This window comes from Mastomys coucha, unplaced genomic scaffold (assembly GCF_008632895.1).
Source record: "Mastomys coucha isolate ucsf_1 unplaced genomic scaffold, UCSF_Mcou_1 pScaffold20, whole genome shotgun sequence".
In the NCBI taxonomy this organism is placed as follows: Eukaryota; Metazoa; Chordata; class Mammalia; order Rodentia; family Muridae; genus Mastomys; species Mastomys coucha.
The window spans coordinates 118,604,992-118,624,883 of record NW_022196903.1 but is presented as its reverse complement, the minus strand read 5'-3'; the positions used below and the strand labels follow the sequence as shown (position 1 = coordinate 118,624,883).

Sequence of the window (19,892 nt, the reverse complement as noted above, 5' to 3'; positions counted from 1 at the left end):
CACCTGAGGTACCAAATGTTGGGGTTCCTGGAGTCCCACTTGAGGTACCAAATGTTGGGGTTCCCAGAGTCCCACCTGAGGTACCAAATGTTGGGGTTCCCAGAGCCCTACTTGAGGTACCAAATGTTGGGGTTCCCGGAGTCCCACCTGAAATACCAAATGTTGGGGTTCCTGGAGTCCTTCCTGGAGGATACTCATGATTGTCACCTCATAATGCCATTTGCCTCCTTGCCCAACATTAAGCTCCTCAATCTATGATGTGGCAGAAATTACCCAACTAGGTTACTGCAGAGAACAAGGAGTGTGGGGCACCACGCAATGCACCCAGCCTTACATCAGTCACCGAGTGACTGGGGTGCAGCGTCCATCTGGCACTGGAATTGAACCTTCCTCCAGAACTTTCTCCTTCTAGAAATTTCTAAGCATCCTACCATTCTTGGTTCATGTCACTACAGTGAAACAGGATGTATGTGGAGAGGAAGAGAGAATAGAGGCAGAGGTGGCGATGGAGACAGGGACAGAGACAGAGAAAGCAAGGTCAGGGCAGACACCTTGCAATTACCCATCTGTGTAAAAGTGTCAAGCAGATAGGCCATGGCCTGGGAGGAATTATGTTGTGCATATAGGGCCAGGAGATACTAGCCTATCCATGTAATTCTGCCTGGCTTAGATTTGGATTAATGACTGAATTAGCTTCCCTTTCCTGAGCATCCTCACAGCAGGCTGGAATGACCCAGAATGCTAGAGGCGGTGAGCAGATTAGACATCTGCCCTGTGTAATTAGCCCCTGTGTGCAGGGAGCAGACAGGTTTACATGGTCACTCTTCATGGTTCGAAGCAGTCTCCGGCCTTCTTTCTTTCACTCAACCCTGACATCCCAGGAGGTGCTCCCTTCTGCAACTGTGCTCCTCCTCTCAGAGTCTGGGAGGCCTCAGCATTCAAGAGGTGCTCCATCCCACACATCACATAGCTGACACATATTAAGCTCTGAAGTAAGCAGCTTAAGAATGCTTGGGTAGAGGAAGGAGGGGGCAGTCCCATCTGGGGCCAGGGCTACTGCCAAAGAGCCAGTGTGATGTGGTTTCCAGCATTCTGCCCCACCTGCCGCTTTGATCCCCTTTCCTTTTCTCCAGAAGAGTGGCTGCAGTAAATGGAGACAATTGTGGCCGATCAGAGCAAGCAAGGGACACTAACTATGCTTGAAGGAAAAGGAGACCACTGAAGAGGAAAGCAGAGCTTACCTAGGAGAAACACCTCCTGACTCTGCCTCATCCTTCCTGGTACCCAGAGGCAGAAAGAAGCAGAGCAGCTAGGGACAATCTCAGCTCAGTCCTGCTCCCATGTGCCGGCATGCCACACTATCCCCTCTGTGGCTGTACTCTCACAAGCTCTCCAGATGCCACGGGACTCCAAGCCCCGACAGCCCAGGCACTGTCTCCATCTTAGGGTCATTCTAGCCTTGCCTTCCAGGAATGCTGACTGCCTGTCACCCCAGCCTTCTGGCTCCAGAGCCATAAACCCCTCTCCAGGGGTCGTCTGATGCAGACTGAGCCTTGCCATAAGTGCAGCCCCTGGGTAGCTTAAGGGAGATACGGGAGCCCAGCTGCCACCTGCTCATCACCTCCCACCTATGATTGCAGGAAGACAGTCTGCTGAGAGGAAGCCAAGAATGGAACATCCATTCTCCACTCCTGGGCCCTTTTAAATAGCCAGTACTACAGATTCTGGGAGCCAGGGCCACTTTTGCCATTCTACACAGCGGTTAGGAGCAGAAGGTTACACAGATGCCAAGCTCAGGCTCAGGTCTAGATCCTGGGTGGCAAGATCGTATAAGTCACCAACTCTCCATCACTTTAGACTAGGGGACATACAGTTCATGGAATCAATATGGCCCAGAGTTCTCCTGAACACCTCCCATCAGACAGCTGCATTCCTTTAGAAGATGGGAAGAGGGGCAGGGGAGAAGGTTCAGGATTTAAAAGCACTGGTCATTCTTCCAGAAGACCCAGATTTGATTCCCAACACAAATATGGCTGCTCACAAGCACCTGTAACTCCAATATCAAGGCACCCAATGCCCTCTTCTGGTCTCTGAGGGTACTGAGTGCTACACGGACATACATGTTGGCAAAACAACCATACGCACAAAATAAAAATAAAAGTTAAAAACTATTTTTTAAAGCTGAAGACTAGAAAGAAGCTCGCTTTAACTCATAGGGTTGGAAACACACAAGGAGTTAAAAGTGCAAATGTGAGCAAGGTGGGTGGACTGGCTAGTTTTATGTCAACTTGACACCAACTAGAGCCATTTTAGAAAGGGCAACCTCAATTTATAAAACACCTCCAGTGGATTGGCCTATGCACAAGTCTATGGTGCATTTTCTTGACTGATAACTGACATAGGAGAGCCCAGCTCACAGGGAGTGGTAGCAGCCCTGGGCAGGAGGTCCTGAGTTGTATAATAAAGTAGGCTGAGCAAGCCATGGGGAGCAAGCCAATAAGCAGCACCCCTCCACGGCCTCTGCATCCTTTTCTGACTCCAGTTTCTGCGCTGCTTGAGTTCCTGTCCTGACTTCCTTCAGTCATGGACTGTGATGGGATAGTGTCACCAAAATAAACATTTTTCTCCCCAAGTTTTGGTCATGGTGTGTCATCGCACCAATAGGAAACTTAACACCCTGGAAGAGCCAACTTGTCTTATTATACATTACAATTCATGAAGCATTTCCCCTGGGGAGTTGTAAGTGACAGATCACAAATATGAGATGGAGTCAGTGTGGCCAAGAACTTGCACAAAGATGCACATCAGGGAAGATTCACTCTATATCCAGACCTCATCCCAGGGTGACACTGCTGGGGAAGAGGACACGAGTCACCTCTTGATTTTCTAATCATTCAGCAAAGAGCCCACACTTGCAGGCTATAGCCCAGGTCACTCTAGACCTATCTTCCCACCTCCGTGGTGCATCCTGGGAACAGCACATGACAATGCCCACAACACTGCGTTCACACATGGGTGGTGTGCACAGGGAACCAGCATCAGGACCACACAAACTCCAAGGGGCCTAGAGCTTCCACCCTGGAACCTTTAGGGTTTCCTGTGTTTGATTCTGTCAGAGGTGAGAACACAGCCGCTCGGTCCATCGAATCCCTTCCTTCCTGGTTGGCTATTTCCAAAATGCTGCAAAAAGCCTCAACCCTCCTCAAGGCTTGAAAAACACCAGACCTCCCATAGCTGTGGGTGAGTTAGGTGCCAGACCCGAGGCTGGAAGAGCACTAAGACCCGGGAACATGACCCCCTTGGCTCCTGAACAGAAACTCAATGTGACAGACAGAACACCATGAGTACCTGGTCCAGGTACAGACTCCAGTCCCTACAGGGTCTAACAACCACATTATACAGTAGAAAGCAGCAGATGAGGCCCACCCAAGCCAACAATGCCCCCTAAACTGGGTTCACAGTCTGTAGATATCAAAATGAGCCCAGAGTTCCCTAAGAGCCCAAAGCCACAAAGACCATCCCCTGAACCTTAACAGATTCACAAACCCTCTAATTTCAGCTGAGCTTCTGGGCAGGTTAAAACTTCTAGGCAGAGGACTGAAAATGGAGTTTACTTAGTCTGTGGTTAAACATCATAACCATAGACAACTTGGGCAGGAAATGGTTTGTTTGGCTTTCATCTCCATGTAATTGTCTGTCCTTAAAGGAATTCAGGCCAGGAGCTCAAAGCAGGGAGCGAAAGGCAGAGGCCATAGGGAAACACTGCCCACTGGATTGCTCCCCTGGCCTTGCTCACCTACTTTCCTTATACAACCCAGGATCGTCTGTCCAGAGTTAGCACTGCCCACAGTAGGCTGAACCATCCCATATTAATCATTAATCAAGAAAATACCCTGTCCTGGGCTGCTGGAAAGATAGATTAACCATTAAAAGCCAGACTCACAACCAAAGTATAAGAAAATGTCCCCACAGACTTGCCTACTGGCCAATGCCATAGAAGCAAGCACTCACTGAGATTCCATCTAAGTAGATAACTCTAGCTTGGGTAGAGTTGGCAAAACACTAACAGGTTCCCAGGATGCACCTGTCTTTACTGGTAATGCTAACTCAGCAAACAGTCCTGATGGCTGCCCCTGCCTTTCTTCCCACCATAACCATCAGCTTGGGTCCCCTTCTTCTCATGATCTATGAACCAAGGAAGGTTGGGAATACGTGGGGTGAGCCATGGCTTTTATTGATGACCAGCCCACAAGCAAACGTATTGTCTCCTTTGGAGAAAGGCCCCCACTCCATGCAAACCTACTAATCCACACTCAAAATAAGAGCCAACCTGACAAACCCAATGCAGGGTTGGATATTGTGGGTTTGGGGATGGTGTATGCCAGGAAGGCTCATTAAAGACTCACAGAACCCAATTCTTTTTGAAAAACACTTTGGAAAAGTCTTTTAACTCCCTGAATGTTTAATCCCAACATTCAAACTAGGAATAGCTGTGTAGATAACCCATGACGCATGCAACAAGGGAAAGGCCCCACCCAGATTAAGTTGTAAATGAAATGTCGCTGGCCAACTCTGTGACTTTCTATGAATATTACTCTACTTTTCTGCTCACTTCTACTAGAAGAAGTCTGATGGCCTCCGAAGAGTGAACAGAAGATACACGAGAACGGATCAGAACTGAGAAAGTTACTGCATTCCTGCTGTTGCTCAGTGAACTGGGGGACGCATTCTCAAGTTTTACTTCAGTTTTGAACCTTTTCTGTGGTACTAGCCTCCGGCTCATAGGTTGAGGCATGCTAGGCAAGCACTCTCCACAGCCTACATCCCCAGCCCATTAATTGTTATTTCAATGTGGACTACCTCCATCCAAGCTATACAAAACCAGCATTGTCAGAGTCGTAATGTGGGAAGCCATGATTTATGCCTAATCCTCTGCTGTCCCACGTGAAGTGTCAGCTCCAGGGAGCAGCAGGTAGGAAAGAGCAGGACCAGAAGTAGGAGTTCCAGCCTTCCACTCACTGCCTTCCTGGGCTCAGACAGACCATGGGCACTGACCACTTGCCTCCAAAGCAGAGGCTGCTCTAGTGACTAATTCACAGGTCCCAAAATACAGGGTCCCCAAGACAAGATTCCTTGGGAGCTCTCTAAGCCTGTCAGTCTCCTGGCAGAAGCTGCAAATGTCCCCAGTTGGCCTCCCTTCACACCAGGAAGGCAAGACTCCTGGTAGCTATATAGGTTTAGAGAAAGAATTCAAAGGTTTGTCAACTGTTTTGAGACAGGAGATCCAAGACACACCAGTGAAATGCATGGGCCCTCTCCTTAGAATGCTCAGAAATGTACAGTAAGGACAATAAGACTGAGTTTATTATAGACAGAAGGTTCTCAAGTATAAACAGGGGCTGGGATTATGGTCAGTAAAATACTTTTGCCCAGTGAGCATGATGACCTGAGTTCGGGTTCTCAGCACCCATGCAAAAGCAGGATGCACCAGTTCCTATCTGGAATCCTAGGACGGGGGCAGAGGGAGGCAGAGGCAGAAGGATCCTTGGAGCTCACTGACCAGCCAGCCTAACCTGCTTGACGAGCCCCAGGTCCTAGTGAGAGACACTGCCTCAAAACATAAAGGACCAACACCCAAAGCTGGCCTCCACAGACACATGTGTGCACACATACATACATGCTTGCATACTTGCACACACAGGAACATGTGCACACACATACACACACACACACTTTTAAAGTGTAACTAAATTTGTGAAATTAGTAACCTATTCTATATCCACACTTTAAATAAGGTCTGTCAACACACCAAAAAAAAAAAGTCCTAATTCAAAAATTTACATAGAGAAGAATGTAAACGTTTTTGAAGATTTCTACCATGACCAATATGTGACACAGCCTATGGTCATCCCTATGAGTGGCAAAGTCACAGAAATAACTTTAATTGTAGTGAATGCTAACTTTCAGTGGCTTGGTTGATTTCCTGTCATCTGAGTTTCTGGATTCTAACCCTGAATTCTACTCACAAAATCCACAAGACCAGGGTGTCAGGAAGGCTCTCCCTGCACAGAAAGGACAGAAAGACTGAGCAGCCTCACAAAGCACTCGCCTTCTGTTGATCGATCGATCGATAGAGATTGACTTGTTCCCCTGTGAACAACACCCACTTCAGATAAACTCTCTTTGGCGGTTAATCTTTGCTGTTAAGTTAGCTGCATTTAGAATCACCTAGGAGATTGGTGAGGTACATCTGTGGGTGTCTATGATGGGATTCCCAGAGAAGATGAACTGAGTGGGGAGATACACCCTGACTGTGGGCAGCACCATCCCACAGGCCTGGGGCCCAGATGCAACAAAGGGAAGACGAGGAGAAAGCTAGCCCAGTGTCAGCTTGCCCTTTGCTCTGCTTCCTGTCTGCGATGTGAGAACACTCTGATGCAGGCTCCCTCCGCCATGATGCTCTTCCCAAGTCCATGAAGCCAGGTGACTATGGAAGGAGCACTCTGAGATCAGGAACCAAATTAACCTTCCCACCTTTAAGCTGTTTCTATCAGGCTTTCTTGTTGGAGCAACAATAAAAGCAACTGGAGTCTGAACGTGCGCACCAGCATCTTGGCACGTGTCAGGAGAACCATTCCTTGGAGGGGGGCGGGGGTTTGATAATGTAGGAACACAGTCCACCCACATCTGCTTGGACCCCATCAGCTGGGACAGCAACGGCAGGGAAGGTGGCTTGGCTAGGAGGCTTTAAAGCAGGGTTAGGAATTTCCATATTGCTCTCCTGAGACTCTCCACATTTCTATGAGCTGAGCTTCTGTATGATTCTCTCCTCAATTTTGTCTTACCTTGAAAGCAGGGACTGAGCCTCATTAGCTTCTGTGTCACCCAGCCCAGGACCCAGTGCTCAGAAGGGCCTTCAGAAATGTCACAAGTTGAGAAGCAAGACAGAGCAGCAGGAGAGAAAAGTGTAAGCAGACTCAGATGGACAAGGACTCAACTCTCAAGTGACAAATGGAAACAAGTGTCATTTACAGTGTGTCTCCCAGATCCCAAAACACCTAGCAATGCCACAGAGGAATGATTAGTAGGGAAGCGACCAATGGTTGCAACTCTCTCTTCACCACAGAACTTGGGAAATAACTGCAGGCAACTAGAGTGACGTGTGGACAGTCAGCATAGCCCCTTTATCCAGACGCCATCCTTGAACCCCTGCTGCCAGCATACCTGGAGAACCAGCAGGATTCCAGCCTCATGGGAAGATAGCAGCTTAGCTACCAGGAAAACAGACAGAGCAGAGTGGAAGCTTGCCCTCTTGTCTGTGGTCAGTTCGTTTGATTAAGGCATTAGCTACTGTAGGGAGCTGCAAGCCACATCCTCTCCTGGACAACACAGTTCCTACTCTTGAATGTGACTGAAAGAAATCACCCTAAATCTTCACAACTGTGATGCCCTATGATCCCATTTCCTCCCGAATAGCATGTGGTAACAGAAAATAAGCAAAACACATAGCTAGAAAATTGGGTGCCCCGGGGACCAGCGCCCTTCACAAGGATGAGCGTGCTCTGTGTCCATTGGGATTATAGAGCAGATATGACAACTCTGAGCCTGGAAGTTTTTTTCCAGTGCCTTTGAGGGATCCAACAGAGCACCAGACGTGCCTCTTGGCAAATGTGAAGTGCAGACTGAATGAGCTCCCACAGATCCTTCTGCCTGTTCTCCCTAGATCCATCATCCCTTCAAATCCTGACAATGCACTGGCTCCATGGCCAGGATGGTGAGGATTCAAACACTTCCCAAGGGAGGATCATGGATTGGGAGACCTGGAACCAACCACCTGGGCAAGGTACTTCATGGTCCCTGGTCCATGGGAAGGAACAATTGCTGTTCTGTTTACCTCGATGGGGTAGTTTGGGTGAGCATGAGATGGGAAGACTGAATGCCCATTTTTGTTCATTTTTTTATCCTAAGGAAATAGATACCTGGATTGGGGTGGGGGTGGGGCTTCACCTCCCTCCTTGCTTTCCTCTGGGTCTTCACTTCAGGCTGCCCACTGAGATCTGATCCCACCCACCCTTCTGTGGCTCTGCTCTAAGCTGTATGGTCCCAGGGCTGTCTGGTTGTGCCCCTAAAGATCCCTCAGGATAGGAAAGAGGGAATAGAGAAGCCCAAGGCTCCAGCATTCTACTCTGGAGTGGGAATGAAGAACACATACAAGACCAGGGAGATGCTCATACCCCTAAGAGCACAGAAGCCATGCTACAGAACAGGAGACTACACATTGTCAAAACTCATGTCAATACTTCCTTGCCCAAGCCAGGCCCACTCCAACTCTCCCATTGAGGCAAAAGACTTATCTCCTAACAGAGTCAGTCAGGCTCTGAAGACCCTGTTCCCTCAGAAGCATGCCACCACCACACTCCTGTATCAGCTGCCTGCTCAGTGTGTATGCCTGTGCCATAGCTACCAGAAAGATTCTGTGGGACACTGTCACCCTAGGAAACCAAACAGCAAGATTTTCAGTATTTAAAGTCCTAGCTTCTCCTAGAGAAAAAAAAAAAAGGCAAAGAAAGATCTGGAACTCTAAGAGGAGAAGCTGGCTTGGCAGGGGCTCTGGAAAAGCAAGGAGAGCAGCAGCCAGTCTCACCTTCTCACCTGGAAGTCTGCAGCTACAGCACAGAGGGAGAGATGGTGGCCCAGGTAGCTTAGTTCTCCAGAGACCAAAAGGCCCGAGTCCTGGGGCTTGCTACTCTGCAACTATTAATACATAGCCCTGAGAGAAAGGAGGGACACAGCACCCCTACTTCACTTTCCAGAACTCAACTCCTAGCCCCTGCAGAGATTTCTGTGGATATCTGATGAGTGTGACCTCCCACCTACTGGACATTTGTGGAGACCAAGTGCCCAGTCAAAACAGAAGCGTATTCCGTGGCATCACAGATCCAGTCAGGAATTTCCCAAAGTTACCCAAGCCCTTCCCAAGGGGAAAAAAAAAAAAAGGAAAAGTCAAGAACCTAAAGGCATTCCTTAAGAACCTAAAGATACCACAATACCCAGGCTCTCACTCCTGTCTCCAATGGCCCCTATTTAGAGGTTATGATGTCACACATCCATATGTTCATTTCCATTGATGGAATGCAGTCACTCAGGATCCACTGTCAGATGCCCAGGCCTACCGTCAGGAGATGGGCTCCTCTCTGTAGAGAAAGGTTTAGTCCCTTCCTGGTTCTCACCCGATGCTGAGTAAAGGAGAAAAGAGATTGGCCTCTTATTTCCAGGGCCTCCCAGTCAGCACATGGCCCACTCTGTGACGGACACTGCCAGAAACAGTTCTCAGAGCTGCTCAAGTTGGTAAAGCAGGCATGATCGTGACCGCAACAGCTATCAGTTCGCCAGTGTCCTAACTCTAGGAAAGCCAACAATCCAGGGCAGTCTGGCCTCCCTATGGATTCCTTCTCCTCCACTTCTGTTTCAAAGATATACCTGCATGGACTTTGATATTCCAGGGCCTGAAGGATGCAATAGGGTCTTGCCTCAAAGTGTCAGAACACTCTCCTGGCCTCTGTCTGCATTGCATGCTTCCAATGGCTCTGGATCTCCCCTCCCCAAACACCCCTGGTCTGAACATGAGTCTCAGTCTCTGTTTTGTCCTGTTGGCTCTTTAGTCCACTGCCAAAGGTTTGGAAGGCAAGTGTGGACAGATGGGACCTCCTAGCACTTCCACAGAAGCCTTATCCAACTTATTATTCCAAGGCCCTAAAACAACTAGAGGAATGTTAGTTCTGACTGAGCACACTCTTAGACAACTGCAATTGGCCTCCCATTTAGGAGAGATTTCCATATCTGAAGGAGTAGCCCTCAGCTATATGAATTGGTAACAAGGAGGTGGGTCTAACTTAAATTATCATCAGGTGGTCAAGCAGAAGAAATCATAATAGGCCAACTCTCACACCTCTGATAATATTCTCAGTTGCCTTCGAAGGATGAGCATGGACAAGTTAATGCACTAAAATTCACACTCAACTCATCATAATGCAATAAAACTTAAATCAATTAAAAAATTTACACACAAAAAAAGAACAGGAGAAGAGGAGGAGGAGAAGAGGGAAGATATGAAAAAGAGGAAGAAGAGAATGGAGAAGATGATGAGGTGGAGAAGGAGGGGGAGAAGGAAGAGGAAGACGATGAAGAAAAGGAGGAGGGAGCAGAGAGAAAGGAGGATGAAACACCAGCTGGGGAGTGTACAACAATATCACCCTGTTTAAGGAAAAGGGTCAGAAATGAATTCTGTCATATCCAGAGCCTGGTGGGCACAGGTTCTTTTCCAAGTGAATGACTTTAATAGGTGTCTGACAGGAACCCTTTTCTGTTTCACTATTCTTTAAGTCAAAGTGAAATCAGAGCCTAAAATGCAGAGGAGAGAAAGAACTATTGAGCAGGTGGGACCTTGATAAGGAGCTGCTCCGTGGATGACTCTCCCACCGATGCTTAGCATCAAGATGTGGAGAGGAAGAGGAAGCAAAGCCAAGAAGACTAGGAAATGCTGGTCCTGCGTGGGTTGACCGTTCACCCTTGGTCTTGCTGACATAGCCCACAGTGAGAGGTCACCTATGAGTCCCTTGCTATGAAGGGAATGATAAGGCCAACTGTGGGGCCGTAAATGACCCTTTAGAAATAAAGGATGAGAGGTATATGCAGAACGTGAGGGGTCTGAATACCCCGGCACGGAAATAGTAAAGTAAGATGCAGAGCCAGATGCAAAAAAGTACATTTTAAGTGAATTGCAAGTGAGCACAGTCCCCCCCCCCCACACACACACAAATGTCAGCATCAAAAGAAGCCTAGAGATAGGATGATGAAACACAATGTTACAGCTCAGGAGGGGAGTCTAGAATAAAGGACAGCAGCTAGGAACGAATCTGAATAGAACATGGGTTTTAGTTAATAATAATGTGTTGATGTTGGTTCATTAATTGTAACAAGAATGCCACCTTAATAAGATGGTAATAGCAGGAGAAGCCAAGCACAGGGTAGGACATAAGAGCTCTGTGTACCACTTCCAATTTTCCTGTAACTATAAAACAGTTCTAAATAATAGTCTTTTTTTAAGATTGAAAAAAAAATACAAAATTGCACACAGCATTTCTCAGAAGCATGATGTGCTAGAACGATTGCCTATGGAGAGAGTAGGCAGTGAAGGACAAGGGGAGTGTTTGCAAATGATGATAATGATAACAGGGTGTCTCGGGTGCGGAGGGCAGCTAACTCCCCCAACATGTCATCCCAATACAGGTCGGGTCAGAGAGAAGGAATCCCACAGGAGAGTCGGTCAGGATGGTGCCAGGAGCGGGAGGGCTGAAAGGGTTCAGGGAGGCTGAGTGGTGAGGAACCTTAAAGCCAGAACGGGCTGGGAGGGAGAGCCTTTGGTAGTTGTCCAATAGAGACAACCTTGCAGGACGAGCTCCTCACCCTCATCTAAGGTCAGCCATTCTCAGCTCTCCCTGGGCTACAGCTGAGTTCAGGTCAGTGTCAAATACATTATCGCTGATAACATATGGGGCACATTTGAGCCATATATTTAAAACAAAAATGTTCTACAAATCTACTCATTGTTGATCTGAAATTCAAAGCATCTATATTTTGTTGGATATGTGTGGAAGCTTTGAATAATAATAGCAACAGCAGCATGCTGTTCAGGGCTCTTTGCCTGTCTCACTCTGCCTTTTTACCAACCCCGGGAAGAATATTCCTGTTTACACTCAAGCGAGCTCTGACTTTAAGGTCCTAAGTTAGTAGAAAATGCATGCAAGGGAAGCACACCTAGTCAGTCAGCCTTCTGGGTGCCCCCTCCTGAGTGTGGCCTGTACCGTCTCCCAACCAAGTCCACCCCCCTGACATCTGGAGACAGCTGTATGGACCGCAAGCACCCAGAGCTCCTCGTATGGCCATGATCTTGAAGATGACTGCTCAGCTGACTCCTAGTGACTAGACCAAATGAGCTCTGGGTTTCAAACAGCAGAAATAAGTATCTCACAGTAAAGGGGCCCAAACTCAAAAGGTGACTAGGTGGCCTGGAGGAAGGCCTCCTGCCAAAGAGTCTGGATGAGCCATGTACCACAGGGCCTGAGCCAAGATACAGGCACCCCACGTGAGGCCAGAAAAGGGATGGGTAACCTCTGTGAGCCCCTTCCAGCATGAAGCCAGCATTAACGTTAATCTTACAGATTAGTTTCCCCGGTGAGAATGCCTTCCCAGCTTCCAGCATGACACCCTTTTTAAACAGCTCAGTCCTAAACGGGATGTCTTCATCAAACCCCTCCCCTCAAGGCCCAGGGATCTATTTAAAAAGGGCAAAGGAAAGACTGTAAGAGGTGAGGGATGAATCCCAAGAAACAGTGTCTTGCAGATACGACAGGACTCGTGCCCATGTGAACTCACAGACCGTAGCAGCGTCAGAGAGCCTGCGCAGGTCCTCTAGAATCCCAGCCTAGCCAGGCAGTGGTGGCGCACGCCTTTAGTCCCAGCGCTTGGGAGGCAGAGGCAGGCAGATTTCTGAGTTTGAGGCCAGCCTGGTCTACAGAGTGAGTTCCAGGACAGCCAAGGCTACACAGAGAAACCCTGTCTCGAAGAAAAAAAAAAAAGAATCCCAGCATAGAGAGGGCAAAGTGGGCCTGGGTCCCACTCCTACCCATTAGCTGTTTGCAGCTAATGCTCACTGCCAAAGAGGAAACTTATGTTCTACAATGAGGTGTCACAGAGCTTATGAGCCACACTCCGGGGCAGGCCTCATGTCCAGGAGCAGATAACCACACAACACAAACTCCTTGGCTGTTTTGTAGATTTTTTTTTTGTTTCTGTTGTTGCTGTTGTTGTTGTTGTTGTTGTTGTTGTTGTGGCTTTTTTTAAAACTTACTTGCCTTTTGTTTGTTTTGATTTTTGTTTGATTGTTGTGCGTGGTTGTTTTTTGAGGAGGACACATAAAATTGAATGGGTAAGAGGGTGGGGAGACCCTGGGAGGAGTTAGGAGGGTGAGTGGGAAAAACATAATCCAAACATATTGCATGAAGAAAATAGTAAAAAAAAAAAAATAAATCATAGCAAGTACTCATTGAGCACCTCATGTATACCAGTATTGTGCTACATGTTTTCATGTCCCCACGCAATGGTGGGACACGTAACCCCAGAGCCCAGCAAGGAGGTTATTGATTTTCAAATAAAGACCTTAAATTTCCTCTAAGAGGCCCATCCTTTACACAACTGATAATTATAAGACACCTACTGTGATACACATTGTATCCCAGGTTCTGGGACTGTAGCAGGAAATGAAACAAAGCCCTAAACTTCATGGAGCTGGTGGGGCACAGATGAGAGACAACTCTACCGCATTGCTGTAGGGAGCAGCGCTCAGCTAAATAGGATCAAGGAAAGAAGAGGAGGGACCAGGGATGGAAAATGAAAGGTTTCATGACATTTTACTGGGGATGGTTGGGGAAGGAGGAAAGAGCAGAGACCTGAAGTGAGGGCATGGGTCTGAGCAAGAGCTCCTGGAAGGGAGGATTCCATCAGAGTTGATATAGCCTGAGGCCAGGATGACCGACCCAGAGCTATAGTTAGGCTGGTGGCTAGCCTGGAATACAATTTTGAAGGAGGAGAGAAGATTAGAGATAGACAGTTTGGAAGAAATAGTAAGGCTAGGTTATTTTGAAAAGATCAGAGTGTTATCAGGCAAGTGCATGGATGGGTGGGAGGATGGGTGCATGGATGGGTGCATGGATGGGTGGGAGGATGGGTGGGAGGATGGGTGCATGGATGGGTGCATGGATGGGTGGGAGGATGGGTGAATGGATGGGTGGGAGGATGGGTGCATGGATAGGTGGGAGGATGGGTGCATGGATGGGTGGGAGGATGGGTGCATGGATGGGTGGGAGGATGGGTGAATGGATAGGTGGGAGGATGGGTGCATGATGGGTGGGAGGATGGGTGAATGGATAGGTGGGAGGATGGGTACATGGATGGGTGGGAGGATGGGTGCACGGATGGGTGGGAGGATGGGTGCATGGATGGGTGGGAGGATGGGTGCATGGATGAGTATGTAGATTTCCATGGATTGCTTTAGCCTGCTTACCAAGGGTGAAATACAGATATGTGTACACATACATATACATGTACATATACACACACACAAATATACACACACATACCTTACAGATTTACAAAAATATGTTCAATGATGTCCCATTCAGTTCCGGTAAAGTGTCTCATTACAGATTCCTCGGGGTGCTCTGAGCATGCCCATCCCTTACTGAAGGGGATCCCTGTATCCCCACAAAGAAACTTAGATCCAAGTTCAACAGGAAAAGCAGGTCTTCATGCAAGGAAACCACTCTGGAGAAAGCCACGGACCTTCAGGGCGCCATGTCTTGCCTTCAGTCTCTAACCAGACTGATAGGTACTTTGGGGGCATGCATGATCAGGCATGGGCAAGGCACACCACTGCCATCCCACAGCGGCATGGAACCACTTGGTCAAAGTTATCACATTACCAAAATTCTGCTACAAGGGCTTGGGCAAAAGTATCTAAACAAACAAACAAACAAACAAACAAACAAACAAAACTGTCTGCTAAGGCAAAGCCATAGCTTTGCTCACCACCAGGGCCCATCCCACCCTGAGACTTGTGGCCTGGCCCGCCTCACCTCCAAGTCCTTCTCCAGCTCCAGCCCAGCCGCCATCAGGTTGTGCTCAAATTCATCTCGCTGCTCCCTCCTTTCCTCTTCCAGAGCGTCCAGTGGCCCAAGCTCAACATCACCAGGGCCCCCGCCATGGCGCTCCTTGCCTGTCTCCCCATTGGAGATAACAGCCAGCGAGTGTCCGGGGGAGCCATGACCCAGGTGTGAGCCTCGTTTCCGGTAGTGGTATGCAAGCACATAATCGACTTTCCTCTGGTTGTCGTGGAAGTGCATGCGGCTCAGACGGGCTTCCGAGGACGCGGGCTCATTGGCATCCAGGTAGTTATTGATGACCTGGCCAGAGAAGGTAACCCAGGTGAGGTCAGAGTAAGGAGAGTAGGAGACAGAAGAGGATGTTCTGATGCTCTGGGACAGGCTAGCAAGCAAGTCTCTCAGACGCCCCGCCTGTCCAATGGATAGAGCAGCAGCCTGAGCCCACCGGTCACATGGAGCCTTCCATCCACGTGTGCAGTCCGGGCATCAGTGTACACACACACACACACACACACACACACACACACACACGAGAGAGAGAGACAGAGACAGAGACAGAGACAGGGACAGAGAGACAGACAAACAGAGATAGGGAGTCAAAGAGAGACAAGCAAAGGCAGACAGACAGACAGGCAGGCAGGCAGGCAGGCAGGCAGACAGACAGACAGACAGACAGACAGACAGACAGACTGCACGCACAGGAGCACACACCATTGCCAGTCCACATAGCCTGCCCTGAACACTGAAGCCCATGCCCACTCCTGCTCACCAACACATGCATTTGCACCTGCAAGCGGTCCCCCCAACTCACGTCTCCCCGGCTCTGCACTTCTGCACACATGTGAAGGCATCCACATGCACAGGCACACAAACTAACTCGCAACCCTCCACATGCATCGTGGCACACCCACGCATGTGCTGCTCCTAGGAGAGCTGCACGTGAGCCTGCGAACACTCTCCAGAATCACCCAGCTTACTTACTGGCAGGTGTTCTGGATCCATCCCAACAAAAGCCAATTTCTAGGCTCCTCTCCCACCCACAGGAATTCACTGGACTTTCTGCCCCCTCACAAAGCCATCTCCTCCTCCTCTTCCTCCTCCTCTCCAGCCACTAGCAAGGGCCCTGCCAGTGACAGACGCAGAGAAAGTAGCTGCTTCCTCTCTCTCTTCCTCTCTGGACTGGAGAGGTAGAGAGAAGAGGAAAGAGCACAAGGCGGAGCAGGGCAGGGACCTGCCTCCATCCCTCGGGGTGTTCCCTTGTTTATTACTGGTTTGATACCCAGCTGCCTCAGCAGCCACCTGAGAGGTCACCGGGGCAACCAGATGAAATGCCAGGCACAGGAGAGAGGCTTGCAGCCACCAGAGCTGAGGAGGCAGGTTTCTCAGGCCTGTGGGAACTGAGCCCAGGAGTCTGCCCGCCCAACAGGTAGGAATCATCTACCTCTCCTCGCCTTCTCATTTCCAGACCTTCCCTGAAGAGGATAGCTAGGGCTGCTGCAAAATGTGTGAGATAGGGAAGACAAAAGCATTCTACCAAAAACCCAGGGCTTTTCTCATCAGCACACATCAGCCACAAACTATAGGAGGGCTGGGTGGGAGACTCCATGGGGCAGCCATCAGTACTCACAGAACGGTATCGGGAACTCTCCCTCCTGGAGGCCTGACTAGAGTGTAGGCTAGAATTGTTCCTCTGACCTGGGGCCTGGGGACCTGGCACTTTGAGGTACTGCTGCCCATGTCTGGGGCCCTGGCCTCCTCTGGCCACTGTCCGTGAACTCAGCCGACGTGGAGATCCAGGGAGCAGAGGGATGTCTGTGAGGAAGGAAGGCAAGAGAGGCAACACAAGTTCAGGCAATAGGAATCTCAAGACACAGATGCTAAACCAGTTACACTAGAGCTCTCTGTGGCTCCACAGAGACGACCTGCAGTTGGATTTGTTTCTTTACAGCCTTATTTGGCCTTTGGACAATGGGGATAAAAGCTAGTGGTAACTCCCTATCAAACACACACACACACACACACACACACACACACACACACACACGCACTACAGCTGTCGTAATCTCACATGTGTGTGCTCAACATGCAATGGTGGGGCCCAAAGCCAGTGCATGGTCCCTGTTAGGCAAATCTCTCCACCACTGATGCACTGTTGTTCTGTCCTTACTTTATCCTTAGGACCATGATAGCTAGACAGGGAGTCTGCAGTCTGGAAGAAGAAGAAAGAGAGATGGAGCACTTCCCAGGGGAACAGGACTTTAGGGCCTTCCCCGGTACATCAAGGCCAGTAGGCACCTTGAACACCAGCAAGGACAGAGCAAGGACAGACCAACAGTGGACCCACTGGGCAGCAGTGGACCCAGAGAGGGCAACAGTACTTTATAAATAGGGAGCATCCTCCAGTGCACTTGAGAACTTCTCGTAGGCCATTGTTCAGGTCAAGTTCTCATCTGGCCTTTGCCAGTCAGGGACCCTGAGTCACCAACATCTCACAGCTGGTCAGACACCCTCTACTTTCTAGTCTCTTCTCTAGGAGATTCCAGCCAGCATGCCTATGCTTAAACCTCAGCTCTGTCACTTGTTAGCACTGTGGCTTGCTTCTTCTGCTATAAAATGAGGAGAATCTCAAATCCGAAGGACAGATGTGGAAATGGGAACAGAAGAATATATGCAAAACACTCCCAATAGTGATTAGCCTCTGAGTTCACAATAAAGGGTGGTGATTATAATTATCGTTCTCGTTTTCATTTTAAGCACACTCAGTTTGGTCCTAAGTCCCCTTCCAATGGATGAAGGAGTGGCAGTTCTGAAAGATCTGTTGAAATCCTTTCAAGACTGAGGGCAGTTTAGTGGTAGAGCATAGTTCCCCAACTTGGAAAAAAAATCTTGAATCACCATCAGATCAGTTACTAGTGCCTAGGCATCCAGCTATCTACCGGATTGTTCCCAGGGGTCTAGGACACGTGGTCGTGGAACTTGAGAAGGAGGGCCTCTTTAAGAGGTTGCTGGGGAACTTGATGGTGTTCATCAGGGTTGCTGTAGTTTGGATGAGAAATGTCCCCACAGGCTTGGATGTTTAAACCCTTGGTCTGAAGCTGGTGGCCCTATTTAGGAAGACCATGGAACCTTTGGAGGCAGAGCCTTGTGGGGGAAAGGAGTCATTAGAAGCAAGTCTGGAGTTTTGTAGTCAGCTTCACTTCCTGTCCATTCCCTGCATCCTGACAGTGGATGCTGCCTGACCAGCCAGCCTGCCATTCCTGCTATCATGCCTTTCCCAAGTGAGGCATCCCTTCAAACTGTACACCAGAATAAACCTTGGCTTCTTTAAAATGCTTCTCCTCATGTCCTTTGTTACAGCAACTAACCAAGGAACTAACCAAGGCAAACATCCGCCATGCTTCCTTGTGTGTGGGGACTCTGGTCTCAACCTCGGGAGACCAAAAACCTAAAAAAAAAATCAAATTAGAACTCCAATCTGAAACTGGATCTCAAAGAGTGAGTAACTTGTGAAAGTCAGGGGAAACAATGATGGTCCTCTGCAGACACAGAGCACACACACATCCTGCCAGTACAATGTTCTCCCGGCCCAGGACACTACGGAGGAGCCTCCATTCTTTTCTGCCATCTTGACCCATCTTTCCTTCCTTTATGCCTTTCTGTGTACTTCTGCCTCAACTGTCCCAGGGAAAAACCTTAGACAAGAAAGATAATACCTCATAGAAGGCCTTGGAAGGCTTGGTCTTAAAGTCCCAGGACAGTCCAGATGTAAACTTTGAGGTGATAAAGAGGATGCTCATCTAGGACCCCTGTCCCTGGGAGTTGTCTTCTCATACACACAAATCATAGCTGAGAAGCAATCCAGAGCTTCAGTCAAACTACTGTGTATCATCTCTTAGGAAGCCCCAGGGGCCTCCACCAGCCATCTTGGCTTGCAGCCCCTGCGTCCTCTTGGCCAAATGCACCACAACTACCTGGAGGCTCTGCCTTTATGACAATCTCCCAGCCCCCATGGATTAGGATGAAATATTTGGTTCAAATTCCACAATTCTAGAAAGGCATTCCAGGCAATAATAGCATAGATCTGGAAGCACAGGCCTGGTTTGTGCCATCAAGTGAAGGCTGTGGAGGGGTGAGCAAAACCAGGCCATCAAGAAAGAAGGTCGACACACTTCCAGAGACTCCCTATGAAGCTTGGAGGTGAGAATGGATCAGTGAGAAAGAGGTCAAGACTATCACACCCCACCTGTGGAATGGGTTAGCCAATTCATTTGGAAATCATTGTTCTTCATCCTTTAGTCTCTTGGCTCTTAGCACGTGTTACCTTAAACATCAAACAGATCCCTGGACATTGCTGGTGCTTTTAGGTATCATGAGGGTAGAGGATGTCTGCATCTTTACTCAGCTCTGCATCAGTTAGATAGATGTTCCCTAGTGTAGAACCTGGGGCCTCACCAAACTTACCTTCTTCCACTCCTGAGAATGTCATTACAATGTCACTAACTTCCACAGTTTATCTTCTGCCCATTGTTGGTATTCTGTCTGGATTCCACCCCCACAGTTACCTGGCAACAGCCAGGTAGGGCTGGCCCACTATAAAAGGGGCTGCTTGCCCCCTCTTCTCTCTCTTACTCTCTTACTCCTGCTTCTCTCCCTTGCCTCTTGCCCCCTTAATCCCCCTTTCTCCCCATCCCTTCCCTCCTCTCTCCACGTGGTCATAGCCAGCCTCTACTTCTCTACTTTCTCCTTCTCTCTGCCTTTCTCTGCCTCTACTGTCCTCTTAACCCCCCCTCCCCATGCCCTGAATAAATTCTATTCTATACTATACTGTCGTGTGGCTGGTCCCTCAGGGAGAAGGGATGCCTTGGCATGGGCCTGATGAGGCAACCCCTTACCCCATACCTCACGACACCCTCATAAAACATATCCCTATATCTTTTTATCTTTTTATAATCATAATACCCACAGTTCTCAGGGGACAGTTGTGCACATTGCCCTACCTGTGTGGCACCTACACTCAGGTGACTGAGAGTAACTCAAAGTCAACAATCCCCAAACCAGACTGCTGATCTTCTCCTAGCAAGATGCTTTTACAAGGTTACTGACTTTATCCATGATCAGGATGTCCTGTACACTCAAAACACAGACAGAAATCTAGAGATATCTGGAAATCCA

The 19,892-nt window shown here is 48.8% G+C and overlaps 1 protein-coding gene across 5 annotated transcripts in view; it reads right to left on the bottom strand.

Annotated features, from left to right (window-relative positions):
- Positions 1-19,264, bottom strand: part of Ano2 (anoctamin 2) — a 328,395-nt gene extending 309,131 nt beyond the window's left edge. For 2 of the 5 annotated variants that reach the window (XM_031383473.1, XM_031383478.1), the window contains exons 1-3: positions 18,964-19,159; positions 16,348-16,532; positions 14,694-15,020 (exon numbers count right to left, since the gene is read on the bottom strand). In XM_031383473.1, coding sequence (XP_031239333.1) covers positions 14,694-15,020; positions 16,348-16,532; positions 18,964-19,009 — 558 coding nt within the window. In that variant the 5' untranslated portion in view covers positions 19,010-19,159. Of the gene's footprint in view, positions 1-14,693; positions 15,021-16,347; positions 16,533-18,097; positions 18,166-18,963; positions 19,160-19,181 lie in introns of those variants that run through there. The other 3 variants (XM_031383476.1, XM_031383474.1, XM_031383477.1) reach the window with 3 other exon arrangements.
- Between the last annotated feature and the right edge of the window lie 628 nt (positions 19,265-19,892).